This window comes from Apteryx rowi, unplaced genomic scaffold (assembly GCF_003343035.1).
Source record: "Apteryx rowi isolate R43461 unplaced genomic scaffold, aptRow1 scaffold_30, whole genome shotgun sequence".
In the NCBI taxonomy this organism is placed as follows: Eukaryota; Metazoa; Chordata; class Aves; order Apterygiformes; family Apterygidae; genus Apteryx; species Apteryx rowi.
The window spans coordinates 4,403,575-4,417,832 of NW_020449419.1; the positions used below are offsets into that span (position 1 = coordinate 4,403,575).

General features: G+C 39.1%; 1 protein-coding gene across 7 annotated transcripts in view; it reads left to right on the plus strand.

Moving 5' to 3' along the window:
• The window catches only part of OGDHL (oxoglutarate dehydrogenase like), a 132,555-nt gene that overhangs the window by 37,721 nt on the left and 80,576 nt on the right, over positions 1–14,258 (plus strand). For 6 of the 7 annotated variants that reach the window (XR_003254245.1, XR_003254246.1, XR_003254247.1 and 3 more), the window contains 2 exons: positions 2,950–3,077; positions 12,656–12,834. Coding sequence is in view for 4 of the 7 variants with exons in the window: in XM_026069934.1 (XP_025925719.1) it covers positions 2,950–3,077; positions 12,656–12,834 (307 nt within the window). In the remaining 3 variants the exon portion in view is untranslated. Of the gene's footprint in view, positions 1–2,949; positions 3,089–12,655; positions 12,835–14,258 lie in introns of those variants that run through there. The other variant, XM_026069938.1, reaches the window with a different exon arrangement.

Here is a 14,258-nt window from a genome sequence, read left to right on the forward strand (position 1 = left end):
AGTGAAACAAGATCTTTTGTACCGAGACTCGACCATGGAGCATGAATGAACACAGAATCTGATCACTTGGTAAAATATAAATGGTGCTGCTGCTTTTCCCTACCTGATTCTCCACGGACTAAAATCTTAATGATGTATTTAATTGAACTCTGATGCAAAACTCATTGCTGGGGGTGGATGGAGTAGCAGCTGCCCTATACTTTATTGTGAATGCTTGCGGAAAAGAATGATGAGTGTTGGTGCCTGCCTTCTGTGGTGCACCTCTCTGTTTCTGTGCTGAACTTCACTTGGTATCCAGGCTTTCAGGCTTTCTTCTTTTTGCTCCCATTCTAATGGCAGTTTGACAAAATGATTCAGACAAGATCTTAATGCAAAAGTGAGAATCAGGAGATTTCTCCCAGATTTCTCATCCTTCTTGATTTTAGGAATATGGGTCTTGTAAAGTGGTATGCACCTCCTGGGAGAGGAACACACGTGTACGTTGTTCAGCAACCTAACTACCTATTTCAAGTGAGTGCTTAGTCATGTCCAGCACTCTCATACAGACTTGCAGTGAGAATACTGATTCTGTAACAGGTGGAAGAGGATTTTCCAGAACTATCAGCCAGATTTTCTTGATGTATATCCAAGAGGAAAATAATTGTTGTGTACACAGCAACATAGGGAAAATAAAAAACGTGCTACAAAAAAAAACTCTATTCAGACTGGTAAAGATTAGAATTCACATGGCACAGAAATCCTTAGCTATTATTCAGTCTTTTAGGAAAGGAATAAAAATGCCTGTGAAGTTGGGGACTGAAGCCAGTACTGTAGATGTTTGATTTATAGTAACCTGTTTCTGCTTTACTGTTGGGTTTTGAGTTTGCATGCCAGGTTTACCAAATACTAGGCTATGGTATGATTGTGAATTTTAATTACGATTGTGATATGGCAGTAGAACAGTAAAGGATGAGGTTAAAAAAATGCCTCAGACCTGGGGAGATCAGAGAATATTAAACTATCCTGTTAAACAGAAGAGAACACTGTAGAAATGCACAAGGCTTAAACTGTAATACTGTATTCAGATTCATTTCATCAGAGGAATAGGTGGAAATGTGAACTCATCATACAAACACCTCTAAGATATGCTGCAGTTTTAAATAGAGCTGCGCTATTTTAGTTGTGGTTGGGTTTCTCTGCCATCTATAATAAATGTGAGCAACTCCCCTAACAGCTGAAGACTCTTGCAAATGTCTGTGCATTGTTTCTGGGGAAAAAACACTTGCAAACACATGGGAAGTGTATGTCATTGTATCCTCTCTCAAACTGTGTATTAAAAAGACACTTTCTTACCCCCCCAAAATCTTTGAAGTACATAAAATCTCATATATCTTGGTCTAATTGAAGAGGGAGCATCAGCTACTATTTGSGGAGAAATGGAGATACTGTACTGCCATAATGAAGACAACATTATGGGAGTGCACTCACTATTTTGGAGTTTCTGAAGTGCTGGCTATAATAGAATACCTTCTGTCAGTATAAAATAATCTCAGTATGCAGTGGGATGAATGCATTGCACACTGAGTGAGCATATAATAGTGCTAGCCAGAAAGGTCTCCTCAAGCAAGCCCTAGGATGCTGGCTAGATCCTGGAACCTCTGTCTTCTCACTCTGGAGCCCTTATCCCATGGAACCCAGAATATTATAGATATAAGCTACTTCTCCCATCTGAAGAGTGTTAAATGTAATACTCCACTTAACATTATTAATAGAAGGAAGTCAGATAATGCTGCAGGTAAAAGGTCTTGCCCCTTTCTCATCTTGGAGCCACACTTTGGAGAAAGGAGGGAAAGGGGGAGAGAGACTTGAATCTCTGCTAGTTTCATGTCAGTAAACCTGACAACTGTGCAGCAGCAAAATCTGACTTGCATGGCTGTATAATTCTGGCTGTCCATCCATGCTCATTGTATCCGCCTTTTGTTGGTGGTTCATAACTCAAGCTCAGGAAGGTTACCATCTATTTAGGCCTTTTATCTTTGGTTGAATGCCAAAAATAAAATGATAGTATCAAAAATTATTTCTGCCTTACAGCTGGTCTTTGTGTGTGTTTTTTCCCATTTCTGCCTACCTCCCTGTGCTGTTCTTCAAGCATTCTGTCTTTTCCTGGTCTTATGTTGTTGACTTCTAAATAGATTTCGGAGCTCTTTTGCTAGCATTCATTATACCAAAGGAAATACAGAAAGATTCAGTCTTCAGTTCAGTGTTGGCAGCTGTACAACACACAGTAGTTGTTACCAACATAATAGCTGTCCTTATGTTAGCAGTTGTAAAGCTGGACATATTGGTGTGATTCACTCAGTTAGTCTGCTCCGAGAGTTAATGGATTACAGTAATTACTTCAGTCGTCTCTGTTTTGATAGTGCTCCTTGGTGCCCCATTCCAGTGCTGATGAATGGTGGGCTAGAGAGCTGCAAGTGGTATGAATGGAAATGGCAGGAAGGAGGATGCAGCTACTTCAGTGTTGGTGCTGAGAGAAGCTCCTTGGATGAATTTTTTGCTTAAAAGACAAACGGTTATTGTCTTAAGGAAAAGAATAATAGAATTTGCCAGGGAGGCACAGTAAAATGGTTTTAATAACAATTTAACCTTCTGAAATTTGACTTTATCAGTCTAAAATATTTTATAAACTCCCCCCCCCCCCAAATTCCAGTAATGATGATGTATTTTCAGTTTCCATGAGTGTGTGAGAACAAGCCTGGATRGTCTGTGAAAGTCCTTATAGGGTAGCAATTGTATTAAAGGTATGATGGTATCTCTATGTTTCAACCAACCAGCGTTGTGTGTACCAGAGATAACTTTGTTGCTTTCATACTTTCTGGAACGTAGCTTGATGGTTTATATTTTAAAATGGCTCTGTTGCAGCCCAAGGTTATTCTTAGCTGATAGATTTCTTTCAACAACTATTTGCAGCCATCGCCATCACGTGCTTCACGATCAAGAAGTTGACAAGAGGACGTGCGTTCCCATGAATCACCTCTGGGAGCAGCAGGCCCCCTACACTGTGTGCAACAGCTCCCTTTCGGAATATGGCGTCTTAGGTATGTCTCAGGATAACTAAGAGATTTGGTTATGGTTTAATAGGTTTCAAACAAGATGGAGGAATTGATGGCAGGAAGAATTGTTAGGAGGAAGTTTTTCAGATTTTGCTTTAATGTGGTTGAGCTTCCTGGCCTGCAAAGTTTTGGTTTGTTACTTGAGTTTGCCAAGCCTCAAACCAAAAAATATGCATCCRTCTGCTAGTTGCATTTAAACATAAGCAAACTCTGCCTGTATTGTATTTTGACATTATTGCTTTCATAACAGTTTTGCATCAGTTGGAAGCCAGGAAGTGCAGAACAGTGGCTTAAAATGCAATCAAAATGCCTAAACTGATTCCCGCCCCCCCCCCACCCCGAGAAAAGCAGTCTAAGACATTCAGTAGATTACTGTGGTCATTATAAGATTTGTACTTTGTTTTCTTATCTTGAAAGGTTTTTAAAAATTGTTGTAATATAAGCTTTAAACCAAATTCTGTTTTTCTGTAGCRTGCTATGATCGGTCTTGTTTTTAACCTATATGTTGTTTTTAACATTTTAGCATAGATTACAAATGAGAGGGGAAAACTTCAATTATTCTTTAATTTTTGAATGTGTTGCCTGTAGCATCCAGCGTATGAATCTGCACAGATTTTAGTGTGCTTGTAGGACAAAACTTACTTTCTACACTCCCCAATGGCATCCCTATTTGTATAGGCTGCTTAGAACCTGCCTATACTGAAAACTGTGATTTGGGAGAGTCAAGTATCTTTCAGCAGAAAAGTTACAGAATATGCCAGCGTTGGTCTTATTAGTGTTCAGCAGCAAATTGCATAGTAATGACATAATATTTGAATTTTGGAAAGTAAGTTAGGCGTAGCAGAGACAGAGCTCAGCAAGAAAGAGAACATAGAAAAATGCTGTGGAACAGCCGTATGTAGAAGTGATATCAAAGCCATCCCTTTCAGATGCTGGCGTCTCTTGAACAGGCGTCCCCACGTTTTACAGCTGTGGGATTCAGCTGAAAGAATCTATTTGTTGTAGTTGATATTGGCAATGCCAGAACATACAGCTAATGCTTTAACAAAAGGGGAGGAACTGTCAACAAAATCAGGGACACTTTGGAATATAGATATAAAAAGACATCCTAGCCTTATATGAACTGAGTGCTAGTCTGAATGTGCTATTTCAAGAACACAAATCCTTGTTATCTGTAGCATTAATCATTGTGAATTATATTTTTGGAACTGGACAGACATTTTATGTTCAGCAGCAGTGAATGGATAACCTCACTCTGATGTGCTGAGGGTGGCAAACGGAATGGGGAACACGAAACAAAGGCATCTAATAATTTATCAAGAATGTTACTGATCCTTTGGGTAAATAATGAAGAATTGTATCCATTTCATAGCTGGTATGAGGGGAAGAAAATGAAACATGATAGATAAAGATGGTAATTGTGAACTGCTTGCCTGAAGATTACAGAAATATTTGAACGTGTAATCAGTTGTACATATGATACATATTACATATTGCTAATAATAAAATTTGAATGGTACAAAACTGTATAGCTGGAGCATGGGCTGAAGAGCTGAGATTTTGAGGTATTTTTGTTAGTTCTGTGGCAGAATTGGTATAAGCAAAACTAAGATACTTCCTCTGCATCTCTTTAAGCTATTAGATAATGTTTATATATGATCTCTAAATAGGAGAGAGAGTGAAAGAGAAGATGCGTATAAAAGTAAGAAAAATTACTTACTGTAGATAAAGAGCAAGAATTTAATTTCAGAGAATGGTCTTATTTTTTGTTTCCGATTTGGTACCATTTCTCACAGTTTTGGTTTTCTTGTACTGAACATGTTTACACCGCAAGCAGCAGAAATGTGAAAGTTGATGTAACATCTGATCCTTCGAGTAAATTCAAATTTGATTCTTCGAAACTAACAATGTTGATGTTTTTAATTATATAGAAAGAACTCTAAATCCCCCATGTCTCAGACTTTTTCTGACAGTAAAGGAGATTAAATTGATGGAAATAGTTGATGAGTGGTTGTGTGTTTTTTTTTTTTTAATTAAAATGCCATGTTGTTATGTTGAAATGATTTTTATAATCAAGTCTCTTACTCTCTTGTTAGCTTTTACTTATCATCCTTCTCTGGTATGTTTACTTTTTGTATATTGTATCCATAGAGAGAAACAGTGATGAGGTAAGGAACCAGTGTGTGAATGTCTCTTCTAGTTAAGAATGTTAGTCAAAAAGAATTTATAGTAATTTTAATCTGTTTGGCTGGTAACATCATCTGGTCTCCTTTTTAATATGTGGACAAAAAAGTGATTGTTGCAGTTCAAGGAGTTGATGTTTCGAGAGCAGGAAAACAGGGAAAAGACCCGAAGTTTTATTTTTTCTACATGCTAATTCTGTTGTACAAGCCTATTGCAGAGGAACAGCTTGAGATTAGTGTCCTAAAGTACTTGGGAGTGCAGATTGTGAGAGGAGATACAGGAAAAAAATAATAATTTGTAGCTGTGTAAACATGCAACACGTCAGAATCATTTTGGAAATTCCTTTAGTTCCTGTGAATTGGAGCTAAGTAAAAATGGGTTGAACAGCTCTGCATGATAAAACYACAGATTATTTCCTTGGCAGGTGCAGAAGCCAAGAGCTGGCCCCTATTCAGAGCTGTGAGCTTTGCACCAAGTTTATTGTTGAGCTGGTTAGGAGCACCTGGGTTGCAACTGCTCCATTAAAATGGTACTCTGACAAGATCGATTTCCCTTAGAGATAGAACGAAGGTAATCTTGTTATCTTATAGTTCAAACAATTGCTTGTGTTTGAATACAGGAAGTAGTAAGGGGTGTGTGTATTGGGGCATTAATCAGAGTATTTAATAATCCCTAATTTCTTGTCTCAATTGTGATATCCTATGTCTAGTATCTTTAGCTATATCCAGACTATTGCAATTTAGTTGTGCATTCACTCATCTAGCTATGAATTTTCCTTTTTACTGAAAATGTATGTCCGGGAGTGTAACTGATTGCTGTGTGAAGTCATGTAAGCAGAAAAGTTTTCCCTAGTTTATTTGCTGATCAAGACAGAGAAGAAAAGCAGAACTACCTTAAAGGCACTCTGTGATGCCTCTTCAGCATTTTTTTTAAATACTTTAAAGAATCTTCTGTCTTTCTGTATCACTCTCAGAAGGACTGTGTAGTGTTGATTCTCCATCCAGGAAGAGTGACTTTTTTTCTGTCAGATTCAGTGCTGGCTTTGAGAGGTCTGGGATTGTAACATCCCATACTGGGAACTGCCAGGACACTTCCAAGCATGACAGACTTGGAGTTAGTACATAGTTCAGCAAAGTCCTGAACCTCAAGAGACCTCGAGTACAGCTTTTTTGGTGGGGAAGATGTTTAAATGGRAAGGCAGAGGAAAAAAAGACAGGTATTGATTTCAACTTTTTCACAACACGCTCCTAGGATGGAATATGTAAAGTTACTACTCATTCAGAATAATATATTTCTTGTAAGGTTRCAATTAGGAAATGCTGAAATTATCTGACTGAAATTGCATTAGGAAACAGGACAGACTGCAGAAAGGGCCAGGTTCTTAATGGCACATACATGTAGCTCTAGAAGTCATCAGTCTTTCTGTTTCCGTAGAATCAGCCATCAAATAGGTGTTAACTTCCCTCTCTCCTGGGCTGTATTTGGGTTTGTGAAAGGATGCATGTCACTCTGTTAGTCCCTGCAGTTAGATTTTTCGATTAAACATGGCACAAATTTGTCTTAATTTTCCTCATTCTGACGTTATCTCCCTGTACTGATAAGCCATTTATGGCCCTTACTTAACATTCATGCCTTAAGTCACTTAGAAATCATATTCAATTAAGCTGTAGCCTTACTTATGTTGACTGAAAGCTATAGTTCTTACGACAGTCATGCRAAGTGCTGTGGATAAAAATACAGTATAATGTGCTGTGTAAGCTGCCAGTTTGCTTGACAACACCTCCTTCTCTGCCAGAGTGACAAAAAAACAGTAAGGGAGCACAGCAGGAACCGGGCTAATAGAAACAAGCATTTCTACTATGCCTGTCATCTAGGGACCTTAATGAACTCCAACAATTAAAACATTAGTTTTGCAACCTCAGTCAAGTGGTTGGTATCTTTCTTTCTTATCTTCCCTCGGTTTGGAAATTTACTGCGCTTCTGCGTTTGGTCATGGTCCCCCAGGCCCTGGTGTGCTCTAAGCCCCTAAAGGCTGCAAGGAGCTCAGGAACTGGTTGGATCTCTCTGCCACCCAGATTCTTCACCTTTCATTCTTTGAGAGCTACATCTTGCAGCCAGGAGTCTCAGCACTAGATTTTTCCATAGCTTAAACGTGTTCTCCAGGTCTCTAGCTATATAAGAGTTAATCGTTTAAGCTCACAAGCTTTGCACAGCATTCTGAAACAACATTGTTCAGTTCTGGTCTCTGGAGACAAAAGCAATAAAAGTTTGCAAGGTCTCTGCTGAAGTTTTTTAACCCTTTTATTCTGGTCTGAGGTTAAGCCCTTGTGAGGAGTCTGGGAGGATCCTGCTCCCCTGCAGTTTGTGTCTCATCTCTAGAACTGTGGAGTCTTTCCAGCTTGGGTCACCTTCCCTGACCTTGACTGATCTGGTGCCTGAACAAATCCCTTTCAGGAAAAGCTCTGCCTCTGCCTCTCCTCTTGCATCTGTTTAGACATCTTTCCACTAATAACTTGAGATTTTTTATTTAGTATTTCAGGTCCAGCTCTTCAAACACTTTTCTCCACATGCAGGTAGGAGTAGTAATTCTAGGCAGACTCCCTAGCAGTTGCTGTAATTGCTGGTGGTAAGAAAAAAAAAAATCGTTAAAGTTATGAACTCTCTTAGTCATTTACCTGGTAGAAAATGAGTTCTGGAGACTGATTAAACAAAGATGGATATACCACAGACACATGTTTCATGATACAGTAGTCTTTGTGGTGGTAATTTAAAAATATTAATCAGAATGTACAGATTGCACTTGAATATATTTCCCCAAATAGTTATATGTCCGTCAGCAAGCTTGCAGAAGGTACCTGTGTTAAGACCACCCTTTTTAATGTAGCTTATCCTGGGACAGAATCACCTTGGGGTGATTATTAGCATGAAGGGAGCAACAAGATAGGAAGTGAGAAATTACACCCTTTTTCCCATGTGAAACTTCAAGGGTATTTTTGGTATGCGAAACAGAATTACGTGTGTGCTCTGAGCAAGTTTTAAATCCTCATAAAGTTCCATACTCTTTGAAAAGGACTATGTGATTATTGGTAATTCCAAGTGGTCAGCACCTCAGTTCTTTCTTCTCCAAAAGCTGGATTATCCTATCCTTATAGAGAGCAGCATATGTGCAAATAAGCCTTGAACATATTGCATATTTTCTCAACCATGTCACCTAATCAGTAGAAATGGTCTCTTAATGCTTGTGTAAAATTAGAATGGGATTCAAGCCTATCTAGGGAAATCTATTTTTCAAATACCTTTGGGAACATGCATTGAAGGAGTTGTATAGATTTTTTTCCACTGCTTGCGTGGTGTTTAAAAGCAATGGAATCGCACAAATAAGGAGAGTAGAGATTTAAACTGTGTTCTAAAAGAAAGCACGTACAGGGAGTCAGACCAAATGAATAATCAGCAAGAGCCATCCTCTTTGGAAAATGGACTGTCATAGTGACTCAAAGGTGAAAGACAGTCTCTCTAACTTACCAGTCTCCTGTTGGCCTCTTAACTTATTGATCTCCTTTTGGTGAGAGCATAGGCAGCTGCTGGAGTCATGGATGGACTGTTTAGAGTTCAGCACTCTAGAAGTCAAGCGATTCAAAGATTTCTTGCAATGGAGATGATAAAAAAAACAAACAAAAAAAAACTAGGCTGGAATTACCAAGGAGTAGACTAAGGAGACACTAGAAAAATGGGATGTAAACCAGCTGTCTCCATAAATAAACAGTTTTGCTTGAAGTTATTTTGCTATTTCTCTCATGCAGTTAAGTCATCCTGAAGTTGTCCATCTACTAACCTTCTGGGAAAGTCTGTATGCTGGCACTGTCTGAAGAGACTTTTCTCTGGAATAGAAGAAAGAGATCCTGTAATCCCAATTTAGCTGTGGYCAGGGAATCAAACTAAAGCAATTTCAGTGTCATATGTAGACAACCTGTGTAAAAACTTCATATAAGGTGTTGGAAGGACGTTCTTGTAGTTAGTGTTACGCGGGGACTTGTTTGATGCATGCCTAGATCTCGCTAGTTTCCCTGTGGGTTTTCCTTGTGACATTGTAAAAGCTACTTCAAACTTTCTGTAACTATATGATCACTAGCTCTCAAATTTATGAGGTGGAAATGCTTGCTCTTCACCTTCCCCCCCCCCCCCCTTTCAATTTGACAGTAAAACTTTCAGGGAAGGAACTACTTGTGTGTTTGCAGCTCCCAGCACATGAAGACCTCAGTCTTAGCTCAGAGCTCTGAGCATCTTTCTGAAAGCAGACATAAAGTAAAAATTGAGCAAAAGCTGAAAAGGGCAAAGAAAGTATGAACAGGAGTTGATCCTAAAATCCTCCTCTGTAAGTAAGTCCATAACCTGGCACTGGTAACCTTAAAATAACTCATGTGCTGTATGTGGCACATGTTGCTCTCTTCAGCCTCTTAATATATTGTTATATTTTCTCTTATTCTTGGCATGTCAGGTCATCTTAAAGGTAGTTTARTAGCAATAAAATCTCTTATTGCTTGTGGGCTTTTTTGGTTTTATAGTTCTCTTTGAAGCAATTCCCTTATGCACTGAATTCCCTGAAGAGAGGCTCTGTTAGAGGGACTGCAGCCTCTAGTCACCAGGGTATAAATCACAAATGACAAGTATATGAGACATGTCAGCTATCACTCTCTGGTGAGTTTGAAGCAGTAGCCTACTGTGTGTGGAGAATATTGAGATGCTAAGCTCCTCTCTGCCAGGACGTTTGAGGTTTTTCAGAGTTCCTGAAACTTCTCTGATTAGAAGAGTTGTAAAATGGTGTTGATCAGAATCAGAAACTGTAGTTCCAATGACTTTTTTTTATGCATTCCCAATCGGTTACTCTAGTTTATTAAATACTGCTGGTCACAAAGCAGTTTCTCTTGGATTTTACTAGCACAGAATATGTAGGAGGCTTGTTAGGTACCTGACTTGTGGTTGGATTTGGGCTCCTAGCTGCATTTGGGTATAGGAAATATTATGCGTAGTATTAGGTTTTACAGAGTGCGTTGTGATACTCTTGTCCAGTACTCCTGAGATTGTCTGCAAGTTAAAAAAGGGGAAAACCCAAACTAATACATAGTATCAGGATAAGTGTACCATGCTCTCAGATATGAAGGAGTTTTACTCTGCATCCAAAATTTCTGTCTTGGCTCATTTCTGTCTTAATGAGCGTACACTACTCTTGTGACTGTTTTGGGGGTTTAGGGGCCAGATGGGCAAATTCAGCAGTACAGTAACTTTGTTACCTGAAAGTGTGTTCATTTTTGCCTAAGCTGGTTTTGCTATCAAGCCTATATCGTAGAACAGCATTTGTGACGTCTACAGTGTGGCAGTAAGGAAACAGAGGAAAAGAAAGAAGGTGAAATCAGACAAAAATGGAAATGACAGTGGCTTGTAAATAGCATAAATACAAAGCACAGGAGTTCAGTACAGTTCAGCTTTAGTGGGATGGGACTCTCTCCTTGCAAACTAATCACATAATCGGATCTTAAAGTTGTTTTACAAAGGCAAGAAATCCTCATTGGTCTGTGAGCTCGTTATTACATTTTTGAGAATGTTGCAGTTACTCAGGAAAGAGTTGCAACTCATTATCTTAGGTTTTTAAATAAAATTTTAGAACAGCAATGCCAGTTATTTGCTGGAGTAACCTTCAGTGAGAATATTCCCGTGTTAAAATTGTGTTTGAAAATAGATCTTAAGATTTTGTGCAGAACTTACAAACCTCAACATAAAATGTATTTATCCATCAAATATTTATTCTCTGTGTGTATTGAATCAGTCTTTCCTCAGTCAGAACCTCTATATCTAGTGTAGCGCTACGCAGGTGACCTGTGTGAGCTTGAACTTTTTCAGTTGTTCAAAGCTATAGCTGTATAACATGAGTACAGATACTAGATCAGCACTCCAGACTCAGCTGTGTGGAAGTAACAAGGGAAAACATGAGCAGAGATTACATGTATGTTTTTAGCAAGCACATTGAGCTGGTCACTGTGGAACATGGTATTGAAAAATACCTAAAATTTAAGCATGGTCATTAAACTGGGACAAGTGCATTACATGTAGCTAGGTTTTCGTGGTCTAATTTAGCATGAAATTCTGCTGTGTTTAAAGGTGCATAACAAAAGCCATGCAGCACATGCAAACACCCTTGTAGTTTTCTATTCTTTTGCCTTAGTAGAGCTGCTAGACAGCAATTACAGTGCTAGCTTATATTGGGATAGCAGTTTGCTTTTCGTTTCTCTCTTTGCTACTCATCTCCCCAAATCCTACCATGAAGCTGGGGCTTTATTGTACTGCTAAAGATCTCTCGGTGAGAGAAATAATTTTTTTTTTCTGCCTTTAAGTGATACCCATGGAGCCTGTTGAGAGACTTCAGTTGCATTTGGAACTTTAAGTTTTAAGAGCAGTCAACAAGCTGCCTGGCCTGTTCTGTGCAGAATACCTGCACTGCTGTCTGTACACTTGTCTTGCTGTGCTAACCCGATGTGCTGGAGTAAGTGGAAATGCGTGGTCCTTCTATTCTGTAAGGAATCATTTGAATTTACAGTTCAAACAGCACAAGTTTAGGGAAGTCTCTGAACTTACTTGCTACTATAAACCCCCTGGAACTGGGGTTGAGATGTTTGTCGAGGACTGGAGAGAGAGATAAGCTTGTGCCTTTCTGCCTTCATTAGCCAAAGTAGCGATGTCATCCCCATGAAGAATGTCTCTGGTCTGCTTTCCGTCACTGAGGCAGAGATCCTTAACCCTGCCAAAAAAAAAGACTCTTTACTAAAGACAGATACTCCAGAGGTGTGTCTTATGCACCTGGAATGCTCAAGCTTATTTAAAAGTCTGAAGACTATGGTCCTGCCTATGGACTGAAGATTGATGTCACCAATAATGCTATTCAGTGTCTGCATGGGCAGGGGGAAATCAACAGTACTGTGCAGGGCTGTGCAAGTCAGAAAATGAGCAAGTAGCTTTTTGAACTAGTCCTGGATTGTAAGTGTGTTTTTACAGGAAAAATGGTAACTACCTCAGTGAGCTCTCTCGAAAACCTCTCACAAAAGTCTGAGCTGAGAAGGGAAGTTTAACTGTTCATTAGAAACTCATAYCATATTCAGATGTTTGAGCAAGAGTTCGAAGGACTAGAGTCAGTATTGTGAGAAGGTTATTTGCTAATCTTTATAATGAAAATGGTACTACTGAAAACTGCATGATTTGCAACAGGGCTAAAAARAAATTTGATTCATGCTCTTAATCATGTTGTTTTTCTTCTCAGTTTATTTTTTATGAGAAATGAACAGAATTCTCAGCAAGTCTGTTTCTTTTCCTTCTACCTGTTTGTTTTTTAGGTTTTGAACTTGGCTTTGCTATGGCAAGTCCCAACGCCCTGGTGTGCTGGGAGGCCCAGTTTGGCGACTTTCACAACACAGCCCAGTGTATAATAGACCAGTTCATCAGCTCAGGCCAGGCTAAGTGGGTTCGCCACAATGGGATTGTTCTGCTCTTGCCACATGGGATGGAAGGAATGGTAAGTGTTGCTCACTGGCACCAATGGAAATGTGTAAAACTGTAGCACCTCATTCCCCGTCCCTAAAATCCAAAGGTATCTTGGGAATCTCACAGTGATATTAGGAGAGGGAGGAAATATTATTTAGTGTGTTGGACTGCTTCAGTGCTACAAAAGGGAATGTGTGTGGGCTGGTCAGTGAGAACAAAAGAAAACTGAGAAATGTTTCTGAGCACTTGGCTTTATCTTCTTCTTAGTGGCCTGTGCCACTTTTTCCTTATTAGATGGAAGACTTAATGTGTTGCTGAGTAACTGCATGAGAATGCGGAAAAAAAMCCCATTTTTTTCCATGCCTTTTTTTCCCCCATCTCTTTATTTTTTTTTCTTTACCTAAGACACTGCCGCCTTTCCCTAAGAAGCTGGATTCTTGGTGTGCAATAAAAACCAAAAAATGTCAGTGTCTAGCAGTACTTGTTTGGTTTCATTTTGCATGAAACATGTCTGTGTGAACTCTGCACTGAATTTAGTTACAATGAATTGATATGAAACTTTAAAAGTTCTTCAAAAATAATTGACAGTGGGTAACTTTGATATAATAAGAAATTCCTCTTTTCTAGGAAGAAACATCTTTCCGCTAGCTGTTGCCCTCTTCTTTGGTGGCTAGTAGGAGGAACTAGACAATGTCTTGGGGGGAAGGGCATGGAGGGGCTGTGTATGCAACGTTCATGAAGTTCACATCAGCAGTAAAATTATTCTTCAAATCTTTTAAATTATTTTCAAAGGTTACATGAACATCGTGTCATGCTAGGTTGATTTTTTCTCCTTTTCAAATTCACTGACAGGCATGAAGTGATGCATGTATGTTTCTAGTCTTCTCTTAAGAAAAGCATAATATGTGCCATAGTGGCAATCTCCATCTCTATAAATGCTAAAGACCCTTTTACTGCAAACCGGTAGTCATTACCATTCTTCCAAACAATTTAGTTTATTTCCATTCAGTTATAATCCTGTTCTGATATACTGATATGCATTCGTATCTTATGAATGGCTTTCCATACCCTTTTCTGTGTAAAGAATAAAGGGTCTGGTGCTGTTCACAAAAGTTTTGATAAATTAATTTTTCTTTAGGTAAGGACTGCAGGGCTGGACTCCAAATGAATCCTGAGTGATAGCCTGAATGTGCTCTCAGGAGGAAGTGTGGCCCTCTGCGAGGAAGCGCTCACATGAAGGGAGCTAGATCTCTGCTATTTGTAATCCTGTTAATCTTTCTTTTCTCTTAGCCATTTGGCAGCTAGGATTTGCCCAGATGTTCTGAAACATGCTTATTTTGCTACTGGTGTCAGGTGTTTTCTGAATATTTAAGAATCCCACACGGCTGTTGAAATCCATTATCTTCCCGGAGGAGCTTTCCATTACAGGAGAGTTATTTTCTCTAACTGCAGCAT